Raw genomic sequence first — 25,117 nt, forward strand, 5'->3', positions numbered from 1 at the left:
AGATCCCACGTGCCGGGGAGCGGCTGGGCCCATGAGCCATGGCCACTGAGCCTGCGCGTCCGGAGCCTGTGCTCTGCGACGGAAGAGGCCACGACAGTTAGAGGCGTGTGTACCGCAATAAAAAAAAAAAAAAAAAGATAAAACTAAATTAGCCCTACACAGTGTGTCTTTTGGAATGACAGTGACTGCTATTGGCAGAGAACTGACTCCAGTATTGTAGCTCTTACTTTTTCAAACTATTAGATAAGAGTTCTGTCTGTACACCATAGCATTTCATGACTGATAACTTAATGACTCATTCATCTGTGAACTTAGTGGATAATATTCGGCTGACTGTTCTCATGTTGCCCATTTCCTGGGCCTCCTTAAGCTTCTAGAAGAAGCAGACTGAAACATTTTTCCATGGGCTTGCGTAGTAATACAAAATTAAATATGGACCTCAAATATATACCAAGCTCTTTCCTGCCTTAGGGATTTACATATGCTGTTCCCTCAGCCTGTATTGCTCATTCCTAGGTTCTTCATGTCTTCTCATCTTTTAGGATCAGCTTAAATCCATCCTCTTCAGAGAGGCCATCTCCAACTATACCGGAGATAGCTCACATTGTCCAAGAACCCCTTACCACTTGCCCTATTTGTGCCTTAGTAGGTTTCTATTATAGTTATTTACCAGTCTCTTTCATTTCCCACTGCATACCCAGTGTCTAGGACAAGACCTACACATAGGGGTACTCAATAATTATTTGTTAAGTGATTGAATTTTAAAGGTATTCAGGGCTTAAAGAAAAACAATAAAAAGCACTAAGTATTTGGGCCCTTCCCTAGCCCTGTCCCAAGTACCTTAATTGCCCTCATACCTCCACTGACTGAGCATATGGCACAAATCCTGAATAGAGAGGAAACTAAAAGCTGTACTTAACCACTGTACTGATAATTGTCTCAGGCATTTTTGAGTTAATATTTTATTGCCTCTGTTCTTCAGCTTCTCGTGCCTTGTTTTTTCTCTTCTCTGTAACCTCTCACCTACCCACTTGACTCTGACTCAGATTCCTCACACTGAAAGGGAGTATCAGAGAAGTGAGGTGGCCCTGAGAGCAAGGGAGGAAGGATGGAATGATGAGGGCCACGAGAAATCTCTTTCAGGACTCTAATTGCTCTGAGGTCACCGTTTAGAGTCTAGAATGAGGAGGACTTTGAGTGCCTCTTTTTCTTGTTCAGTGCCCTCAACTTGAGTGCTTAGCTGGCAGGCGGGCACCTTTTCCTCCTCAGTTACTGTCAGAACAACATAAAGGTCAGACAGAGAAAGACAAATGAGAGCAGCTCAGGGAAGGGAGGTTACCACAGTAACAAGCAGGCCAGACTGCTATTTGGAAACAGGCCTAATCTTTCTCCTCCTCCTCCCTCCTTCTCAGCATAAGAAGATGGGTATTGTCTAGCTGACTTGTATCCTTGGGGTGGGCACCATAATCCTTTTCTGACGCTTCCCAGTGACACTGGAATGAGCTGCTTTGCATTTTAATTTGATAAGCAGCAGCCACAGTTTTCTCAGAAGTGCGGGAGACATGGCTTTTTCTGGCCCTGTTCCAGGTAGGATTCTGGTCGCCACAGAGAGGGGTTTGGGATTGTTGTTTATTTCTCCACAAAGAGTTTGCATATTTGCACATGCATGGAAGATGCCACTCAGTTCTTGGCAATTAGAATCAAATGAATATGGGCAGTGGCTGGTTTATGAATATCTGCCTTACGAAGATCACAGAAATGTTCATGTAGTACTGCCCATATCCCCAGCTCTTAGGTACCACCCAGCTGTTTGGGGCCAGTCCTATGGCCCGTTGCCCCAGTGACCTATGCAATGGAAGTACTGACTTAATGTCATTACCCTTCTGCCTCCCCCCCTTCTACTTATGTGCCCCAGTATTCTTAACTCTTTTCACCTGCCTGCCTATTTCCTCATTAACCTAGGTCCCTTTTCTTGCAATAAACATAAACCTTCACATATGTAAATATCGCTCCCTTTTCCATTAAAAGTAGCTTTTTTAAAAACTAAATTTTAAAAAAGTTCTCAATATAATGAAAAAATCAAATACTGAAAAATATAAAAGAGAAACTAAATATCATCCAGAGTCTCACTACCCATAGATGATTGTAAAAACATCCTTCTAAATCTCAACTTCTGTTTCTCACTTCTGATCTGCATAGTGTATAAGAATTGTACATAGGGACTTCCCTGGCGGTCTAGTGGTTAAGACTCTGAGCTTCCATCCCACGTGCCACATGGTGCAGCCAAAAAAAAAAGTCGTATGTAGTTACATAAAGATCAGTTTAACATTAATGGGCTAATTTAATACATACCGTATTGTAAACTTTTTTTCACTCAAAAATGTGCTGTGGATCTCTGTACTTGATGGTAGTTATAGATCTATGCTATAATGGACATTCAGATTGTTTCTGGGTTTTTGTTTGTTTGACTACTAAAAACTAATACTGAAGCAGACTGTACGTGATACATTTTTGTGCACTTGTCCTTTTATCTTCTTAATATAAATTCTAAAAGTGGAATTTTTGGACAAAAGAGCATGTACATTTTACATCTTAATACCTATTGCCAAATCGCACTCTCCAGAGTTTCTACCAATTCATATTCCCGCCAACTAATACTGTGTAACAGTGTCTGGTTTTTTTCCATATTCTTGCCAGATTGGATATCGTTCAGCTGTTTCATCTTTACCAGTCAGATAGGTGAAAAATTATATTGTTTTCATTTGTATTTATGTATTATTCTGAAGTCCTTAAAAAATACTCAGAAGACCCCTCCAGATTGTGCACTGATGACCCACCTCTTCCTTGTAACACACTTCCAGTCTTCTTTTCCTGGAATGCTGGCAATTAAGCAAAGTAAAAGCAATATAAAACTAATCTCACTCCTCTTTCTCCAGTCTCCCCAAATCAAAACTGAAACCTGTTCCTCCTCTTTTTTCTTTCTTTTTCTTTCAGTAATAGAATACCATTCCACTTGAATTTAAGCTCCAGAGACTGGGATTTTGATCTGTTTTGTTCATTGCATATCCTCTGCACTTAGAATAGTGCCCGGCATATATTAGGTGCTTATTAAATATTTGTGGAATGAATCATCTCCTAACCATCTGAATTAGAAATTCTAGTCATACCTGACTCCTCTACTGATAACCTACATGTCTCATATGTCGTGAAGTCAAACTGCTTGTATGTCCTGAATGTCTCTTGAGGCATTCTCCTACTTCTTACTTACTGGGTTTGTTGCAACAGGCATCTAGCTAGGTGCCCTCCTTTTCAATCTCTTTTAGTCTACCCCCTTCCATTAATTTTACTTTTAATTATACAAACCTGTTATCACTCCTTTGCTTTAATTCCTCAGAAGTTTCTTAATACCTGCAAAGTTAAGTCCAAATTTTACTCTCCCTGTACTACTCTCTCCTCCAACCAAACCAAACGACCTGCAGTTCATTGAACATACTAATTGTGTTTGTTCATTCCTGTGCACGTTTGAACAGGCTGTTCCTTCTGCTTGGAGTATGCTTTCTTTTTTCTTTTCATTTGTTTAAAATTGAAGTATAGTTGATTTACAGTGTTGTGTTGGTTTCTGGTATGTGGCAAAGTGATTCAGATATATATATTCTTTTTCATATTCTTTTCTATTATGGTTTATTACAGGATATTGAGTGTAGTTGTCTTTTGCTGTACAATAAAATCTTGCTGTTTATCCATTCTGTATATAATAGTTTGTACCTGCTAGTCCTAACCCCCCAATTCAACTCTCTCCCACCCCCCAACCCCTTGACAACCACAAGTCTGTTCTCTGTGTCTGTGAGTCTGTTTCTGTTTCATACATAAGTTCATTTGTGTCATATTTTAGATTCCACATATAAGTGATATCATATGGTATTTGTCTTTCTCTTTCTGACTTATTTCACTTGGTATGATAATCTCTAGGTCCATCCATGACACTGCAAATGGCATTATTTCATTCTTTTTTATGGGTGAGTAATGTTTCATTGTATATATGAACCACATCTTCTTCATCCATTCATCTGTTGATGGACATTTAGGTTGTTTCCAAGTCTTGGCTATTGTAAGTAGTGCTTCTATGAACATAGGAGTGCATGTATCTTTTCAAATTATAGTTTTGTCTAGATATATGCCCAGGAATGGGATTGCTGGATCATATGGCAACTCTATTTTTAGTTTTTTGAGGAACCTCCATACTGTCCTCCATAGTGGCTGCACGAATTTACATTCCCACCAACAGTGTAGGAGGGTTCCCTTTTCTCCACACCCTGTCCAGCATTTGTTATTTGTAAACTTTTTAATGATGGCCATTCTGACCAGTGTGGGTAGTACCTTGTAGTTCTGATTAGCATTTCTCTAATAATTAGCGATTTTGAGCAACTTTTCATGTGCCTATTGGCCATCTGTGCGTCTTCTTTGGAGAAATGTTTGTTTAGGTCTTCTGCCCATATTTTGATTGGGTTGTTTGGTTTTTTTGTTTCTGAATTGTATGAGCTATTTATATATTTTGGAAGTTAGGCCCTTGTCATCACATCATTTGCAAATATTTTCCCTCAGTCTGTAGATTGTCTTTTCCTTTTGTGTATGGTTTCCTTTGCTATGCAAATGGAGTATGCTTTCTATTCTTTTCTTGGGAAACTCCTTTAGGTCCACTCCACTATGAAGTCTTCCCTGTTGCCTCTTGGCAGTCACTCCCTGGGCAGGGTACTTGCCAGCCCTCTGTTCACCTCTGTTATGATTATTTGTTTAACAGTTGTCTCCTAATATAAAATGAAGTTGTACAAGCTAGGATATAAACTTTGTGTTGACTCTACAAATACAAGATATCTGTTTTTTCTGAGCCTTATAGAGTTCTTCATTTTATTACACTGTTGAATGGATTTGTGAGTATTACAATAAGGACCATGTTTAGTAATGAAGGCTGTAAAAATCTGTTACCTAGAATATAGCAACTCTTATTTACATTGTTGGGTTTGCCTAATGCTCTACCTTGGTGAGAGATTTTTAAGGCCAGAGTTTTTTCCAATATTGAATGCTCTGATGCCTTTCTAAGTTACTCTATTTAGGAAGCTTAACTTTACTGGCCCTTGAAAGATGAAGTGCCCTTCTCAATTTCTATAAGATTTTGTGAGCCCTGTATGTTAAGTATGTTGTACAAAATTCTAAATTTCATATAGTGTTGTTATTTGGTATTTTCACTTTTGTTGGTGTATATTAGAAAAGCTAAGCTAAGGAATTGTTGAAAAGTGAAACATAGTTTAGCAAGGCTTAACTGCATTATGATAGGTGTTTCAGTTCCACTTCAAAGGATATTTGTACTGGAAAATCAGAATCATATTATGATGCCACTTGAAGCAAAAAAATCATTGAATGAAACCAAGGATTTACCAAAACAAATGTGTAAATTCAGATCTAAAAAACAGATTAGAAACTCTTGAACAACCTTTGTTCTCTTTATAAAAGATGAGTTTGCTTTACCAAATTCTAAATAGCAACCACCTCCCTTCCTCTTTCACAAAGCACCTCAATTTTTGACAGAGTTCAGTGCCTAAATCCAAATTAATCACATTGGAAAATATTGAAAGAGTTTGCACATGTAGTCAGAGATCCTTTTGTCTAGGGAATCCTGGTAGATGGAAGAGAACCATAAGACTGCAGACAGGCAGATGTCCAAATTTTCAAAATTGTAGACCATCAAACATAACATTGAACTTTAGTGAAGTCCTAGAACAAAGTGTTAAACATAGTTTGTGAAGTACTTGCGCTCTTCTTCCTGGTCGTGCCGAAGGTTTTTTGGAGTAGCACGTATAATGGAAAAGAGCACAAGCTTTAGAGTTAGGCGTACCTTGGTTCAAATCCTGGCCCTGCCACTTATGGTCATTATGGACAAATCAATTAACCTTCATGGGGCTTTGTTTATTTTCTGTCAAACAAAGCATCATCTGCTTCATAGGAGTGTAGGAGATTTACTAAGATAACTCTGGTGCACAGTAGACACACAATAACTTCTGATTATCTTTCCTTTACCTCTTGATGCTTTCCCTTACCCAGTGCAATTTAGCTTCTGTGCCTTACCCTTTCCTGCAGTTTCAGCTTGCACAACAGCAGCCCATTTTCTTCTTGAAACTTCATTTTCCCTTGACTTCTTGTGACACCATTCAGTTTGGGTTCTCACTTCTTTATTATTGCATGGGTTCTAGAGCCAAATTGCCTGAGTTTGAATCCCAGTTTTATCACTTGGTAGCTATATGACCTTGGCCTACTTACCTAGCCCATATAGCTTTAGTGTATTCATCTTTAAAAGGAGATACAATGTTAATTACCTCAGAGGGTCATTTTGAGGAATACATATAAAATGCTTTGAAAAGTGCTTGACACACACACACACACACACACACACACACACAGTAAGCAGTAATTGAAGTTTGCTTCTATCATTTAAAAACCTTATTGGATCATATCACTTTCCTGCTTAAAACTCCACAGTGACCTTCTTTAGCATGACATGTAATCTCCCACCACTTGACCATTCCCTCCATGCCAAACTATTGTGGTTCCCTCTCAGGCCATGTATTTGGTATTACATCTGACTAAAATAACCTAATTTTCCTTATCTTCCTATTGAACTTATTTCTAAGACTCAGCTGAAACGTCAGCTGCCTCTCTCCCAGGTCTACACAAGTGATTTTGCCACCTTTGTACTTCTTTTACATCCTTTATGATATTTCTTTAATTACTTGTTCACATTTGTTTACCTGCCCAGACCCTAGGGACAGGGATCATATTAAGATTCATCACTTGCCATAATACAGTGCTTAGATTATAGTAAATATTTAATGTTTCTGAATGAAGAAAGGAATCTGGAAAAATAATGCTTATTAGAAACCAAATTAAGTTCTAAAACATGACACTCTAAACTTTCTCTCTCTTCCCAATAGAGTTTTTGGGTGGGTAGATTGGAGTGCCTTGATTTCTTCAAGATACTTGAAAAAACCTTTTATGATATTCTTGATGACATGTCAGTGAAGTGTGGACTGGATGGTGATACAGTTGGGTGACTTTATAGTTGGCTGAAGAGCTATATTTAAAGAGTATTGATCACTAGATGTTAGCTAGGTTAGTATACCACAAGTCTCTGCCATTGATCCAGTCCTGTTCAACATTTTCATTATAACTTGTGACCTAAATAGAAATTATGCATATAAATTTGTGGGTGATATATAGTGGTCAGGACTTTTTCGGTTGTGATGGAAACCTGGCTCAAGCTAGTTTAAGCAAACAAGGAATTTGTAGGTTCTCACCAGTGGAGTTTATTAGTTTCCGGCAGGGGCTCAAATAATGTCTTTGGGATTCTATCTTTGCTCATTTCTATGCTACTTTCCCCTGAATTGGCTTTTTTCTTAGACAAGCCTTCTCAAGTGTTAGGGAAAATGGCCACTAGCAGTTCCAGGTTTAGTTAGTCCTTCCAGCTTAAGGGACCAGGGGAAGAAAGAATCTCTGTAGCCTGTGGAGAACCTATTCCATGTAGTCTGAGTAGAGTTGGGCCCACTCCTATAGTGAAATGAAGTTGGGGGAATGTATTTCCCACAGGAAAGAGAAATTCCTCTACCAGAAGAAGGGAAGACATAATGAAGTCAAAACTATACTAGAATGAACCACTGCAGATGGACAGTTCAAGTACTGAATGTCTGAATAGAGATTGACAATGTCATAAAAGACTGAAAGAGAATTAAATTGTAAGATATTGTTGTTATTACTATTATTATCATTATTGTTATTGGCTAATATTTATTGAATTTTTACTGTGTCTTGGGCACTATACACTAAGCACTTCATATTCAGTTAATTGCTACAATGACCGTATGAAATATAGGTACCCCTGATGTTTTTACAGAGCTGAGATTTCATCCAGTCTGTCTTTTAGGATGATGAGCACTTAAAGTTTAAAACAGTTACCTCCATTTTTATTACATGAAGAAATAAGGTACAGAACAGTGTATGTAGTGCACTGTCATTTGTGTAAAAAGAATGAAGGGAAAGTACATATAAACAAGCAAATACATATGCATTGGGTTGATTGCTTCTGGGAGAGGAAACTGGTGGTGGTGGGTGGGGGTCAGAGGTGGAAGAGAATGTTTTCAAAGTTTGGGCAGAAAAGATCTAGGGAGTTTTAATGGCTATGAAATTCAGTATGAGCTTTCAAGAGTGACTTGACTCTTAGAATAACTAATAATGGCTACCGTTTGAGATTGCCAGAATACTGTAGACATATTGCTAGGCCCTTGACATACGTTAAAAGAATTTAATCTTTTAAGCCATCCAGTAAAGTAAGGGTTATTTTCTCACCACAGGGTTGGGACGGGGTGGATAAAGTTCAGATAGGGGTTTTATTTTTATTTTATTATTTTTTTAAACTTATGTATTTATATATTTATTTTTGGCTGCATTGGGTCTTTGTTGCTTGCGCAAGCTTTTCTCTACTTGTGGCGAGCGGGGGCTACGCTTCATTGTGGTGCACAGGCTTCTCATTGCGGTGGCTTCTCTTGTTGCAGAGCATGACTTCTCGTTGCAGACAATGGCCTCCAGATGCACGGGCTTCAGTAGTTGTGGCACGCGGGCTCAGTTTTTGTGGCTCGCAGGCTCTAGAGAGCAGGCTCAGTAGTTGTGGCACACGGGCTTAGTTGCTCCGCGGCATGTGGGATCCTCCTGGACCAGGGCTCGAACCCGTGTCTCCTGCACTAGCAGGCAGATTTTTAACCACCGTGCCACCAGGGAAGCCCTATTTTTATTTTTTATTTATTTTTTAAATATTTATTTATTTGGTTATTTGGTTGCGCTGGGTCTTAGTTGCGGCAGGCGGGCTCCTTAGTTGTGGCATGTGAGTTCTTAGTTGCAGCATGCATGTGGGATCTAGTTCCCTGACCAGGGATCGAACCCTGGCCCCCTGCATTGGGAGCACGGAGTCTTAACAACTGTGCCACCAGGAAAGTCCCCAAATAGGGGTTTTATGACTACCTATTATAGAAAAGATTTCACCCTTGAGTGGTTAGGTTAGTTAGATGATCTTGAAGATTTTTCCACACTATGATGCAATTTTATAATTTTGTCTTGCACATGCTCTCTAGGAACCCAAATAGCTTTGCTGCTTAAGGTGCTTTGTTTAGACAGAATGACCTCTCATTGGAATCACCCATTGTTTCCTGTCAAATCTGTAGGTATTATGTGGAAGTTATACAGAATCAGTTGATATTCTGTGACCTTATATTATAGAACACAAAGTCACCTAGGAGACACTTGGGCATTGAAGCATATCTAAGCAGATGGCCATTTCCCACTTGGTTCAGTAGTGCTAAGGTGTCCTTAATCAGGAGTTAGCTCAGACTGTACAACACCCTTCATACCACTTTAAAGTTTTATCTCTATACCTTTAGCTTAAGTAGCAAAGACAAGGAAGACCTCTGTAAGAAATGATGGCTTCTGGTTAATTAAGGGGCCCATCTTAAAATTTCTTTTAGATAAGCCATGTTTAATTTATGAACTACTAAATTACAATTTCAGAGAAGTCTTTTTTTTTTCTTTGCCGTACGCAGGCCTCTCATTGTCGTGGCCTCTCCCGTTGCGGAGCACAGGCTCCGGACGTGCAGGCTCAGTGGCCATGGCTCACGGGCCCAGCCGCTCCGCGGCATGTGGGATCCTCCCGGACCGGGGCACGAACCCATGTCCCCTGCCTCGGCAGGCGGACTCTCAACCACTGCGCCACCAGGGAAGCCCAGAGAAGTCTTATACTTAGCAATTTGAGAACAAATAGGCACTAGAGAGAGTGAATCCCCCTCCGCCCACAAGGGTAAGGATCACTTTTATTAGTAGTTAATGACCATCATTCTTTTGTCCGTTTTAGAAACAATTAACTGAGCGCTTTATTCTCCCATATTTTTAAAATACTCATTACTCAATTGCTGAAATTTATTAATACCTAACTTGTGAACATCCCTTACTTAAAAAGTCCTTAGTCTGGATCTTAGGAGCTGTCTTACCTACTCCACTCTTGCTAATAATTTTCCCTGGCTTTGTGTCTCTTTTTCCTTCACTGTCTTTCCAAACTGCCCTGTTGTGGCAGACACTGTTGTTTGCCTACTGAACAGGCAGCCTCCCTCAACTTCCTTGCTACCAGAATCCCAGTTTTGTATAGGAATCAGATGGCATATGCTTCTGGAGAAGCTGATCACTTACCCAATCCCAGAACATGAAACTTGATTAATTCTCAAAATATAGCACTCAGACCCCTAAGTATCTCTGAGACCTTTTCAGAGGTCCTGCCACGTCAAAACTATTTTCATAATAATACTAAGACATTACTTGCCTTTTTCACTCTGTTGACATTTGCACTGATGGTACAAAAGCAATGGTAGGTAAAATGGCTGACATCTTGGCAGGAGTCAAATCAGTGGCTCCAAATTGTACTAGTACATAACATTCTTAACTGCTGTGCCCTCGCAGTAAGAGGTAAACATTTTTATATAGCTAGTTTCACTTTAAAATATCTTTAATAAAGCAGTAACAATTATTAGCTTATTAAATCTTGACCTTTGTCATAAAATGACCTTGTCATTTTATATTCTATGTAGCAAAATGGGAAGTACACATAAAGCACTTCTTGTGCATCCTGTTTGTCTCTAGGAACAGCGCTTGTGCAATTGAGTTGCAAGCTGAACTAGCCAGTTTTTTCATGAAATGCCATTTTTACTTGAGAGAACAACTAACAAATTATAGTTATTCAGACTTGGGTATTTAGCAGACATTTTCTTGAAAATGAATGAAATAAGCCTGAGACAGGCTGGGACCAGGGACCCTTTGCTGCAGTGCTTGCACCTGTCTCCTGCAGCAACAAAATACCAAGAAACTATATGGAACTAAAAATAGCTTCGTGCATGCCCAGTTGGGGCAAATTATGGACAACAAGATACAAAAAGACCAAAAACTCAACTGCCTCTTCTGAAGAGCCAAGAGCAAAAAAACAGGGTACCAGGAGCAAAAGCAAGATACTGTGTATCCCTGCACACACCAGCACCAGAGTGGTGGACAAAGCACCTAAACTACCCCTCTGGCCCAACCCCCCCAGGCCCACCCCTACCGTTACCCCATATAAAGAACCAGCTCCCCCTGCCTCAGTGAGCAAGCCAGGGAACTTGGCTACTTGTTTTTGCTCTCTCCTGCTGCAGCAGGAGCCCCAATGAAGCCTTGCCTGAATTCCTTGTCTTGCATCTTATCAATTTCTACTGATTAGAGAAGGCCAAGAACCCTGGTTGGTAACAAGCCTATTATTCCAAGGACAACTGACAGTTATTTGTTGTTAATGATAAAATTTGAGCTTTCAAGCTAACATTACAATTTTGGAAAATGTGTATCTACCCCCTATGAGTTTGACACCTTGCCAGTATTTTAAAGACTTTTCTGATAGGCTCAGAGACAATATTAACAAATAACACTTTTCAGTATTAATGGAATATGTCAACATTTGAAAGAGCTGTCTAACTCAGTGAACCAGTATTTTCCAAATGACTAATGCATGATGTTAAAAAAAAAAAATCATGCACTTAAAGAAACATTCCAAGAGCAAGCTAGACCAATGGATTGTAATCTAACAGAGTACAAAAAGTTTCAGATTCCACATTGTCAATAACCTTTAAGACCTATCACTCATTGGGACGTCCCTGGTGGTCCAGTGGCTAAGACTCCATGCTTCCCAGTGCAGGGGGCCTGGGTTCGATCCCTGGTCAGGGAACTAGATCCCACATCCCGCAACTAAAAGATCCTGTGTGCCACAACTAAAAGATCCCACATGCCACAACGAAGATCCCGCGTGCCACAACTAAGACCCCATGCAGCCAAGTAAATAAAATAAATATTAAAAAATAAAAAGAAGTATTACTCTTTGCATTTTGGGGTCACATCAAAGGAGAATATCCACAATTATCTGAAAAGGACATACATATCTGTGTGAGACCAGCTTTCTTTTTTTTTTTCTTTTCTTTAAAATAAATTTATTTATTTATTTTTTGGCTGCATTGGGTCTTCATTATCAATGTTATCACATGTCTAGTCTGGGTATCTACCACATAGTCAAGATATAGTTCAATCACTGCAGGGATCCCTGTGTTGCCCTTTCCTCACTACACCCACCTTCCTTCCTCCCACCAACCCTTATCCCCGGCCACTGCTAGTCTGTTCTCTGTGTCTCTAATTTTGTCACTTCAAAATTGTTAGTTGTTAGTTGTTTTAAATTAATTAGTACATACTAAAATCTTTCAGTTTTAATTCTAACACAGTAAATATCAACAAATATAGCCTACATAAATAAAAGCTGGGTAAGGTTCTCAATTTTTAAATCTGTAAAGGTTTCCCAAGACCTGGAAGGTGAAGAACAGCTGGCTTAAAGCAGGGAGAATCATTCCCATTTCTCCTTCCCAAGCTGCTTGCAGAGCAAGATGTGATTTGTGATGTCACAATTAAAATGCTTGTGTTTTCTCATAGGACCAATACAAATGATGATTAGGTTCTTAATACAGTTCGTCATCCATGTTGGAGGATACGTTGAGACTTTTCTTTTGACATCTGTGATTCTGAATGATTCAGAGAAAGGCTTTATCTTTCGGTTGTGTTTACTTTACTTAAGGGGAAAGAGGATGGAGTAGAGAAGACACGTTCCATCCGTGATGTTTTTAGGAAATGAGTATATGTAAAAGGAGGCAAGAAGCATGTTCAGGAGAGGAAGTAGTTGCAGCCAAAGAATGAATTTTTCTCAAATTCTTTATTCCTGAGAGCTAATTCTAGTGCTTCCTTTGGAAGAATGTAGGAATGGGAGGAGGCATCATCAACCTTGTGTGGAAAAAAAATGTAGTCAGTTTCAGAGGTAGGTAGTACTTAGGTCCCTATGGTTACTCATCAGCTACAAAGTTAATAGTTTTGCTGAAGGAAAATGTGGTGCATTTCAAGCAGGCAGGAGACTGTAGAGTGAGAAGATTTGAAAGAGCAAAAGAGATGCTTCATTCAGCAAAAGCCTTTGCACAGTATTGGACACTGCCATGTGATTTATGTTATGCATTGATTTTGCTTATGAGATTTTTTCCTTTGTTCAATTTCCAGCATAATTTACTCAGTCCCACACATTGGGAGTTTTAGACAGGCTTGAATATTAGGATCATTTGATCTGCCATCTCCTTCTCTTTACCAGAAGAGTCTTTAGGGTCTGAGCCTGAGACTCTATAGGGATCATCTCGGAGAACTCCCTGTGGCTAATCTGTAGTCTTTAAATTATGTGTTCACTGCACTTGCATTTTATAGTACACACTGGAACAGCCTTCACTGCTGACCTTGACCAGGTGATGATTGGTTAAAATTGAATGCTAAAGTAAGTCTTCTTTGAATAATAGGATATGTAGCTTTTTAGAACTATTTGATGTTTGGCTATGGTGCCAGCTACCACATCTTTCTTTTTCTCTTTTACCTCCTTGTCTTCTACTACAAAATGTCTGGGAAATTAACCAGAGTTACAACCAAATTCTTCTTCAAAGCAGCCCAAGTGAAATCTGGAAGCTCAGGAAACCGGCAAGCCTCATTTTCCCCCTCTCCCCTCCTCTCCCCTCTCCTTCTTTCCTTCCTCCCTCCCTCCCTTCCTTTCTTCCTTTTTTCTTGGAGAGGCACTTGGAAAGGTACTTAGTGTTTGAAAAGGGACTGATTTCCTCCTTCACTAGTAGTTAAATGTTAAGCTCTTTAGAGATTTACTCGGAATATTCTGTTGCTTCCTGACAAGAGCTTCATGGAGAGGAAGAATTCAGATTCCTGCCTCCGTCTTCAGTTATTCCATGATTTCCACCCTCCAGCCTCTCATAATAAAGATCTTTCAGAATAAGCAAAAATAATCCTAAATTATTAAAAAAGAATACAGTGAACTTATTTTGTCTCAAATTGCCAATCAACAGAAGGCAGTTCAAACAATTGAGTGTTTTATCCCCTGTGTTTTAATTTGAGAGAAATATAAATAACAATGGGATTTTTTAAATTACCTTTTTCTTTAATAACCCACAATAAAAATTTTGTGAGCAAATCAAGTTTACTATAGTACATCAGGGTGAGTACTTATATTTTGTCCATCAATCAAGATCGTATATTACTGTTAGTGTTGCTGATGCCAAGTCACTATAAAATCTTGAAGGATCTTTGGAATTATTGAAGAAAGAGAACTTCTTATTAATATAGTATTTAGTATATTTGATGACATTCTACTTTCTGCACAGTCTTTCCTGATAAATGTGAACATTCATCTAACCATGATCCCCAGTAATCTTTCACTCTTGAATAAAAGGGAGTTTCTTAGAGCTACTGCAGTTATCAGTCGAACCAGCTCCTTTTCTGCCTTTTGACTGTGAAGGTAAAGATATCAGACTCATATTTGTGAAGGGGAGAGTCTGTCTCAAATATTTCTTTGCTACATTTTCTACCCCTAAAATTATGTTGCCGCCTTGAAATTTTTTTCTCCATTAGTGCCTCTCAAGTGTGGGAGTGCTATTAGACTAATATCTAAAGGTGAATTGAAAAGAAGTATCATTAAAAAATAAAGGACATGAAATATTGGGAAACTTCAGAGATCTCCATCTTTAAATTCTCTGTCTCTTTTCAGGTTTTGTTTTGTTTTGTTGTTTACCTTCCCATTTCAGTGAGCCCCAGGAGCCATGGTGGCACTTCTTAGCATTTCAGAATCTGAGAATTGGCCCAGCTTTTATCATTGTCATAGTTGTTAAGGTATTTAATGACCTTAACTTTTCGCATTTCTATTCCTTATTTTCCCTGCTGGCATCAGTCTCTTGACAATCCCTGCTCTTATATCCTAGGCATACAGGAAAGATGGCAAAATGAGTCCTTTTTTTATTTTTATCCTCTCCTGGAGAGTGTTAAATGAAGCTGTTTGTTCCTATGAATAGTAGAATTTGAAATCCCACAAAGCCACCTAGGTTATTAGATGAATATCACAGAGCTGCTTATTATGCACTATGGCTTAATGTAGATTATAGATGTGACCAAACAGTAATTAGCAGAGCTAGATCTGTAATTAAACATTATTGTGTTGCTCCTTAGATTTCTTTTGCAAAGTAGAAGGGAACTGAACAGTAGTTCCACATCCATAGGTGGATTTCCTCACTTCTCCTCACCCTCAGAAATCTCGTTTAACTGATCAGATAGTTAAATAAAGTCATCCTCACACAAACAGAGATCCTGAACTCTACTTAGTAACTTAACTCTGATCAGTAAGGGTGGTTTGATGCATACACACATTAATCAGCTCCTCGTGTGTATTAGATCTGTTATTCTTAGTGATCAGTTCAGCTAAGTTTCTTCTCTTCAGATGTTTTACCGCGGGGTTTAATTTGGCAAGCTGCTTGAATGCAACAGTGGTGTTTTGTACTTACTTATATCTTAGATGTTGTTTTCTGGGTCTCTTAGTATAGAATTGGGAGCTTAGCTTTGTCTAGATGTTAATAGCTTATCTTTTCCCTGGCCTCCCAGCAGCACTGAATAACCTAACAGGAAATGAAACCACTTACAGAAAAGAGCTGTCCTTGATGGCAGAGTGTGTAGGTGACTCCCTGGGGACTTACCGCCTTCTCTGATTAGGATTGCTGCCTCAACGATGGGACAGGTTGGCAATAGGACTTGCTTAAGCGAGGCGATCAGAAAGTTCACAGGGGTGACCTAAAAGGTTCAGGCCAATTTATTTGTCCAAGAAAGAGGACTTTGCAGGAATTTCTCTTGCTAGTAGAAGAAAGGTATAGAAAAGGGAACAAACTCTTAAGCAAAGGAAATGCACATAATAACTGTGAAGTTGCTTCTGTCTTAGGTCTTCCCCAAGAGAAAGAACCAAGAAACAGAGGTGAGGCTAAGAGTAAAGATGGTCTGTATGCTCTGTCTCTGATTTCCCCTTTCTAGTAACTCTCACGGGTAAAATCTCCAGGAACCTTTCTTTCCAAAGAGTTAATGAACCACCTTCTTATAGCATTCCTGAGAGGGCTTAATGATGGAGCCAGAGTCCAGCACTACACAGGAGTAGTAGGAAATCCAGTTTATTTTTTCTGTTGTTTTCACCTTCAAATCTGTGCTTAGAAATTTTAAAGGGTTTTTCAGGCATCTACCACATCCCAAGAAGTTTGCCAGATTGGATTATAAATGCCTGATTTTCAAGAGTACAAAAGACCAAAAATGCCTTTTGGCATTTGCCATTATGCAGAAGATTCATTAGACAGGCTTCCACTTCCATTTTATGAAAAGGGTGGAGTTAGGGAAGTACTGGGTGGATGTGTGTAACAACAAACAGATAAGGTTTTGGCAGCTTTTCAGGGACCAGAATTGACCAGAATCAGTGTTCTAGCATTCTGTGAACTCTGATAGTGACGGTCTGCAAATACCATCACTTGACTTGTAAGCCAAGAAGTCAGAGAGCTCCCTGTAGAGAATGGATGCAGTACACTGATCTCAGCTTCCAGGGTAGTGTTCGAGGCCAGGAAGGTGTAGGGGTGTGTGTGTGTGTGTGTGTGCGCGTGCGCGCGCGCGCGTATGTGTTTAAAAGGAGGGAGATGGATTATAGATAGAGTGGTGGTCATGCAGTAAACTATTTCAGAACCAGAGTTCTGTTGCAGAGCTGTCCAGCAGCTTGGATTATGGGTGCGTGTGTGCCTTGTTTTCAATGTGGGTCTGTTGAAGGAGTACATTCAACCTGGTCTTTCACAAGGGTAAGAGGATCCCAATCCTTGACTCTTATTTTCTAGGTCTTCTGATTGGTATCATACTTAATCTTCAGGGAAGATCAGTCAGTGTGTGTATTGAGTGCCTTTGCATATTCCAGACACTGTTTAGTTAGGGTGTGGGCAGTATTGACTCAGAGTTGGTACTTTGTCAACCTGATAAATGCTAGGGTTTAAAGAATTAAGGGATTATTGCTTTTATTACAATTTTTCTTTTAACTCTAGATGCGTTGCTTTCTTCTTGGAGTCTAAGTAATTGCATTCTTGTGAGAGGGTCTAGTTTTTGAGGTAGATTGCTGGTTCTTGTGTTTGACTATAGACTGCTATAGATTGGTTTCTGGATAGTAATAGTACCTCCTGTTTCTTACATGTACACTTGATGTTAGATTCACACTCCGAAAGGCCATTCTCATTAGCCAATCGCTGTTATAATCTCTGTGGGTTAGAAACCCCCCGACAGGTTGCTCCCAGCCCTCCTGTAACTTTTAAGTAGATTTCCTTCTACCCAAAGAAGAATTAAAGCTCTAGTCTTCCTGAAGTGGCATTCCTAGGATCTGGATGTTTCTCCCTTTCTTTACCTGTATTCTTGGATTTTGTACCTGATTAATGTATTATTTGTTGAATGATAGATGGGAGGGAAGCAAAGTGGTAGCAGTAGAACATGCCTCAGAAGCTGAGCCTTTTCTTTCTCATCAGTCTGTGTGCTCCCTTGCCGTTGAAGTCGGGCCCTGATTCTCTTTCACTAGAGATGTTTAAATGAGACAAGTTTTTTAATACACTTTTAGCCACGCACAGTTTATGAGGAGGGTTGTTAATAAGAAATAGAGCTTCTCCTAGTCCAGGGTGCACTCATCTAAACCACTTAGATTTGTAATGGTGTCATGAGCTAGAACTTGAAAGTGAGGACCAAAGTCTTATATTTAAAGCCCTCTGCACTCTGGCAGAAAAGGATGTAGGACTAGATTAAATACAGAGAAGTTATTTCCTATAAATATCCTCCTTGCAACTCAGCTACTACTTTCTCTTCCCCCACAGATGGAGTCCCCTGTCTCCACACCAGCAGTGCTGCCACTGCACCTTTTGGTGCCAGTGGTCAATAATGACATCGCATCCCCCTGTGAGCAGATCATGGTTCGTACCCGATCAGTTGGGGTCAACACATGCGATGTGGCTCTGGCCACAGAGCCCGAGTGCCTGGGCCCCTGCGAACCTGGGACAAGCGTCAACCTTGAGGGCATCGTGTGGCAGGAAACAGAAGATGGTAAGTGCTATGTGTGGCTTTCCCATCCCTTCTCAACCTGCTTCTGTCAACAGGGGGCTTATTGTTATAAATAATACCTAGTATTTATTAGGAGTCTCAAATGACCATAGCTTTCTGGTGATACCTACCCAGAGAATTGTAGCAAACTTGTCTGTAAAATTGCCTAGCTTCTAGAGATTGCCAGTTTTTTAAATTAATTATCTCCCCCTCATAGCTATTCAACGGTGTTGGCCCTGGTACTTAAGCAGTCATTTGATAGGTGCTGGCCATGCAGTAATTCAAACTGTGTCTATACTCACTCTCCATTTCCCTATCATTTTATATGGGAGAATAGGAATATAAATGAACTTTTGGGTCAGGCTTGAAGAGAAAAAGTAATAAAAGGGCAGCCGTGGGAGTCAAGGAAATGGAAAACATTCACCCCTAAGTTGACTTAGTGTTGGCTCATTGGATATGCAACTCTTGCCTTTTTTAGCACCTGGAGGTGCAGCCAGCTCCTTCCCACTGGTTGCCTCATTGCCCAGCCACGCACGCCACTTTACGCATCTGTCACTTAGTACAGATTTTATAGGCCTAGGCAACAGGGAACTGTTTACATGGTCTTGTTTTCAGGCATCCACTAAGCAGTTGGCTCACTGTAGGGTGCTGCTGCCCAAGGCTACCATCCAGACTTCTTGTATGTTCTACTTGCCCCTGAGAACAGAATCTCTTCTGCTTTGAAAGTTTGTAAACCTGAAAAATTAGGGGCACAAAGGGACTTAACCAGGTATTTCAGATCCCTTGGTACCATCTGCGGCAATTTGATTTCAGTATACCTTCCTTTTATAAAGAATCCAAGTCCTTGTGAAAGAATGTGTGGTTAGAGAGGCTGGCCCTCAGAGTTGCATCATGTCTCTGCATTAGTAACCAGGCTTTCAAAGCATCCCCACTCTGAGGAGTTTAGAGGCCCAGAGGAGCACAGCTAATTATCTCTGATGATCATAAGCAATCTTACCAGTCTGCCTGTGGAAATTCAGGCATTTCATTCTAGTCATTTCAATAAAAACCAGTCTGCCTCTCTGAATATTTTGGTGTGATCCAGTATTTATTTAAGGTTTTCCATGCAGTAGGTGCTGATGTGATACAGGTTAAGAACTCTGTGTTCTTGGCTCTCTCGTTGTTCGCAATATAGTCAAGTTTCAGCCTTCAGAATAGCATTGCTGATAAGGTTTTATTGTGTGCCTGAGACCATAATGCAAAAAGAAAAAGAAAATAATCCTATTGTGTTAGAAACTGATGCAGAGGCAGTAAAGAGACAGGTTGACCTAGAGGTTGACTCTGTATGTGCGTATACAATATACAATCTGGAAATCACAAGTGGCTATCTCTGATTTTAAAAATGTCATCTGCCTATGGCCAAATATCTAAACAGCCAGAGTCTGTTGGAATGACAAACATATCCAGATCACAGCTCTGTGCCACCAAGCAAACTTCAGGGCCTCTTGCTTCAATATATTGAAGATAGAAAACATCAATTTTCTGCCAATTTACTGTATTCTTCCCATCTTTATCGTAGTGACTCTCTCCAAGGGCAGTATGCTTTTTATGTATGTGAACCTGATAAAAACTCGCGAGAGTGAGGCTAATAACCCTTTCACACTCCTGAGAACAATGGTTACCTTTTTATCTGAGGATTCCTGTTCTCCCTCCCTGCCAGGGGGATGTTAGCACAGATTTTTTTTTTTTTTTTTTTTAATCGTTTGCTCTGAAAGACTCTCTGGTTGTCACTGGTGGCCTATCACCAAGTTCCCCTGGTACACACTTTCAATGCACCCTGTACTTTATTTCACAGCACTTATCACAATTTGCAATTTTGTATATAATTGTATTTTTCTGATAATGTCTATCTCTTCCACTGTTCCAAAAGTTCGATGAGCTCAGAGACTGTGTTTTGCTCACCATTATATCCCCAGTACTTAATGGCTGGCATCTATAGTAGGCCCTCACAAATATTTATTTGAATGAATGGATGCTTACACCATCTCATTGTCATTTCTGGATCTATGTTAATATATATCTAATAGATACTATAAAATCAGATACTTTCCAGAATTCTATACCTTCTCTGAAACTCAGAATAAATATTACTTTCACCAAGTTTAAGATCACTCTAACTTATTTAAACCTGTAAGATGTTAGTCCTCTACATTTAATACCATATTTTCTCCTACTTATCATGTTGTATTTCAGGGCTTATTACCTCTCTTTTCTTTTTCTTTCATCCCAAGGGAAAGAGAACTGTTCTGCAATGATATACTCTACTTTGCTTTCTGGCCATCCCAGAGGGCCTTCACCTGAACTGTCTGTGGGCAAAAGTCTGAATTAGGATCAGAACTGGTTCACATTCCTTTTCATCTTTAAACAGAGATTTCCTGCAAAGATCATCCTCTGCAGATCTGTAAGATCTAGTGTACTGAGTCAGTGTTCAAGTTAATGATAAGAACTATATACAGATACTTTTTTAAAAAAATCCTTCCAGCCTTCTAGGTTTTTTTGTCTGCTACCCCAACTTTTTATACTTTCTGTCTCTTTGCCTGGCAAACTACTGTCTTCAAACTGAAAAACCCCTACAGCTTAGAGAGAAGCTATGAATGCTTGGCCTCTGAGGGGAATGGAGGATCCTGCGGTTCCTATAGAACTGAGCCACCTTGCTGAGAACAGGTGTAGGGGTCATGACCTCAATTCTTCCTGATTTCTTTGCTTACCTGTCCTGCATTGTTGCTTTCTTTCCTATCTCTCACTGTAAACCTTGCCTTGGAGGCTTTTTGAAAGTCCTGCAGATCCCATCTCCTTTTTATGCTGTTTGTGATTCAGCCAGCACTACAAAGATCCTGCTTAACTAGGCTCAACCTTAGGACTATTAAGAAGACCCAAGTATAACCTGGAGTGTCTTCCTTGGCTTTTTTAAGACGTATTCTTAGCATTTATGCAGAGGTCTGATTCCCCCGATTTCACTTTGTCCCACCTCACTTCAAATCAAAATAACAAGTTCCAAGTCTATTTCTGGTTCACAGATCTTACCTTAACCCATGGTCCTGGAAACACATACTTTTGTTGAAGCAAAATTGCTTACTGGCTTCTGCGGCATTTTAAAGAAAGGCAAAGCTGACTTATTAGATAAGAATTCCAGGAAATGCTACAGGTTCTCCTTTCTAGACTACAGCACTAAGTCGAAGGCCATCACTAGTGATATATTTTACTTCAGCAAATGTGCTTTCTAGACAGAATTTGTGGTATAGTGGAAAGAGCCCTAGAGTGAAAATCAGGAGACCTCTGTATCTCTGCCACTATTGTTGCGTGACCTTAGGCAAATTCCTTAACTTCTTTGGACTGTAGTTACCTCATCTCTTTTTTTTTTTTTTTTTTTTTTTTTTTTTGCGGTACGCGGGCCTCTCACTGTTGTGGCCTCTCCCGTTGCGGAGCACAGGCTCCGGACGCGCAGGCTCAGTGGCCATGGATCACGGGCCCAGCCGCTCCGCGGCATGTGGGATCTTCCCAGACCGGGACACGAACCCGTGTTCCCTGCTTCGGCAGGCGGACTCTCAACCAGTGCGCCACCAGAGAAGCCCCCTACCTCATCTCTTAAGTATAGTTGAACTAGATGACCAATAAGGACATATCCAGCTTTTAAGTTGTTAGAATCTATGGCTTAAACCTTGGAGTCAGCGTGGATCCAATACTAGATGACTATGGCATCTTGAAAATGAATCGTTTCAGAGCTTCCCTGGTGGTGCAGTGGTTAAGAATCCGCCTGCCAGTGCAGGGGACACGGGTTCGAGCCTGGTCCAGGAAGATCCCACATGCCGTGGAGAAACTAAGCCCGTGCACCACAACTACTGAGCCTGAGCTCTAGAGCCCACGAGCCACAACTACTGAGCCCATGTGCCACAGCTACTGAACCTTCCATCTCTGCTACCCAACCAGATGCAACCCAGAGCAGTTCTACTTTTGGGTGATTTATATGTTAAGCTCCTTTGTAAAACTATATTTGAAGAGGATTCTGCTGTTTTAAAAAAAAGCTTTGATAATCATTTATCTAGGTTCACCATCCCACTCCATGTAGAAATCCCTCTTACAACATCTCTAAAATTCTTTTTCTCTGGTCTTCTTTACCAAAATATTAGAAAGACAGAAGTTGTAGTGCTATAAGACCACATTTTTGAAGCTGAAGTGAGTGCAACTCTGTTGTATTCCAGAGGGTGTGAAAAGCTCTGTGATAAGCTTGGCCTTATCCTCCACAGCTGAATTCTAGCTTAATGATTTGGTGAGGAGGAGAAAGTTTTCAGTTTTTGCACTTGGTAAAGGTTTTGTCATATATGTGCACAAAAATACATGGAAAGGCTATGCGTCCCTATCTCCACATCAGGGTATACATTTTTAGTCCAACAACTAGGAGTGTCTGCAGCTGTTTGAGATGAATTGTTTTAAGGAATAATAGTGCCCTAAAGCCATAGTAGTACAGAACAAATATCTCTGAACTAGAGTCTGGAGGGTTGAATTCCAGAACAGATTGTGCATTTAGCTACCCATGTGATCTTGGATAAGTCTCTGAACTTCTCCTGGCCTTAGATTTCTAATTTATGGGGGCTTGGGTTAGATCTGTCCTGTCCAGTAGAACGTTTTGTGGTGGAAATATGCTCTCCAAAATGATAGTCTAGTGACACATGATATTGAGCACCTGAAATGTGGCACGTGGAACTGAGGGACTGAATTTTAAATTTTATTAAATTTAAATATTCATATATAGCTAGTGGTTTACCATATTGAATATCATAGGGGCTAGGTGGTATTGAAATTACATATACTCTAAAAGTGTATATTTGCCCTGAGATGGAAAGAGTAATCTGTGGGAGGGGGATGAGGGTGGTAAATAGCTGACATCTACACAGAGCCAGGGTGACCTCTGTGTACTCTGGCCCCTGTTACCTAGCAGAACAGTTGGCCCTGCTTCAAACTCTGTGGTTGAGCCCTGTACTTTGGTCTGTGGGACAAAGTTTTCTCATTATCAGAGTCATAGGCAGTGGTCTTGCTTAGCAGGAAGTTAGTTAGCCTGTGGTAGCCCCGCGAGAACCTGCCTCAGCGGTTCTATATCCTCATCTGATTACAGATCCCGACTGTGGGTGTCTTTGTCCTTCTCACTAACAGGAAGAGGCTATCCATTAATCTTTCGTGGAAATGGTAACCTTGATAGTTACCCTTGGTTTATTCTGTGTGATTCTGATGTAGGAAAGTACTTGTGTGAGCTATGAAATATCTAATTTTAGGTATTTGTACTGGAAAGTTAAGATGGTTCTCAGCTACTGATTTTTCTTTTTCCTTGGCTATAATTAACACTCCTTCACCTTCAGTCTTGCCTCAGGCAGCACTTACCTGGAGAGGGATGGTGCACAGTGACCAGGGTTTCTCCACTGCGTAGCCAATTGCTTACTAGCCTGACTCCTGCAGAAACAGCTCAACCTAATAGCACAGTCATAGAGAGCCAGCAGCCATTGTCTGGCACCACAAATCTCATAGCAACAGACCACCACATGGCAACGGCAGCCACACAAAGGAAACATTGGGGAAATCAACACTTACTTTCTCCTAGCCCTCCTCTACACAGAACAACAGCCAACACATTCTTTCCACCTAGCAGTTTACTCCCAGGGGGTGCTTTAGGGCAGTTACCTGTTTGAACACCCCTGTGGATTATGTTACCTGTCCACTGTCATAGATTTAAATCCCAAAGCCCTAAAGAAAAATTTCAGTTACAGCCTTTTTTGAGTTTCATTTTGCAAATTGCAAAATAAACTAATCTCCAAAGAAAAGAGATTCTTCTGTGCACTCTTACCCACCTCCTCCCTGCCTGCCAGCAAAGGACTGTCCGGCAGTTAAGTTGGCCAGGCTGCCGGCTTGCCAGATAGGTAAGGGTTGTTTCAAATGAGATTCTTTTGGTATTTCAGTAACAAAACCCTCTCAGATGGGCTCAAAGACAGACCTATGTTGTTACTAATGCCATCCTCTAACAAATAATTTAGTTCCTGATACTTATGTATGAACCCCGGAAGTTATACCTAGGCAATAAATATAGTTCTGGTATAAACTGGATCTAATCACTAGCCCCGGCTGATTGAGCTTTGGCACATGATTCCAAGGGGAAAAGGCTCCATTAGAGACCTTCGAGTTTTCTTGACCTGTCGATAAGGTTATTTAACTGGTCTGATATTTAGTTTGCTCATTTGTAAAATGAGGAGATTGGACTGCATATCTCTGTAGTCCTTCCAGCTCTGATATTTGTGATTCTGTGATCATCTGTGTGGGACAGAAGAGGGAACTGTCTTTGTTAATCGTTGGTTGTGGCGAGATCTGCTGGAAAATGTTGTACCCTCCCATTTCAGTGCTTACACTGCTAAGAACAGGTCCTGGGGCTTCCCTGGTGGCACAGTGGTTAAGAATCCGCCTGGCAATGCAGGGGACACGGGTTCGAGCCCTGGTTCAGGAAGATCCCACATGCGGTGGAGCAACTAAGCCCGTGCACCACAACTACTGAGCCTGTGCCCTAGAGCCTGCGAGCCACAACTGCTGAGCCCGCGTGCCACAACTACTGAAGCTCGTGCTCCTAGAGCCTGTGCTCCACAAGAGAGGCCACCGCAATGAGAAGCCTGCGCACTGCAAAGAAGAGTAGCCTCCGCTTGCCACAACTAGAGAAAGCCCGCGCACAGCAACCAAGACCCAACGCAGCCATAAATAAATTTATTTATTAAAAAAAGAAAGCAGATCCTGGCCCTGCCCTGATGGATAAAGCTGCTGTAACAGTGATGGGCAGAAGCTGTTAACAAACTTGGCAACTAGCCTTTTTCTCCCACAGCAGGAGTCACAGGCAGAGCTTTGCTTGCAGGTCGCTGCTGCTGCCTCTTGATACCAGTGAGATTTTCTCTCTCGCTCTCTCTCTCTCTCTCTCTCTCTCTCTCTCTCTCTCTCTCTCTCTCTCTCTCTCTCT

The 25,117-nt window shown here is 40.6% G+C and overlaps 1 protein-coding gene across 1 annotated transcript in view; it reads left to right on the plus strand.

Moving 5' to 3' along the window:
* Positions 1-25,117, plus strand: part of ZNF609 (zinc finger protein 609) — a 182,885-nt gene that overhangs the window by 104,203 nt on the left and 53,565 nt on the right. Inside the window, exon 2 of the mRNA XM_007450707.1 lies at positions 17,874-18,099. Within this exon, the coding sequence (XP_007450769.1) occupies positions 17,874-18,099 (226 nt within the window). The remainder of the gene's footprint in view (positions 1-17,873; positions 18,100-25,117) is intronic.

The sequence above is a fragment of the Lipotes vexillifer genome, unplaced genomic scaffold, assembly GCF_000442215.2.
Source record: "Lipotes vexillifer unplaced genomic scaffold, Lipotes_vexillifer_v1.1 scaffold1019, whole genome shotgun sequence".
NCBI classification, from domain to species: Eukaryota; Metazoa; Chordata; class Mammalia; order Artiodactyla; family Lipotidae; genus Lipotes; species Lipotes vexillifer.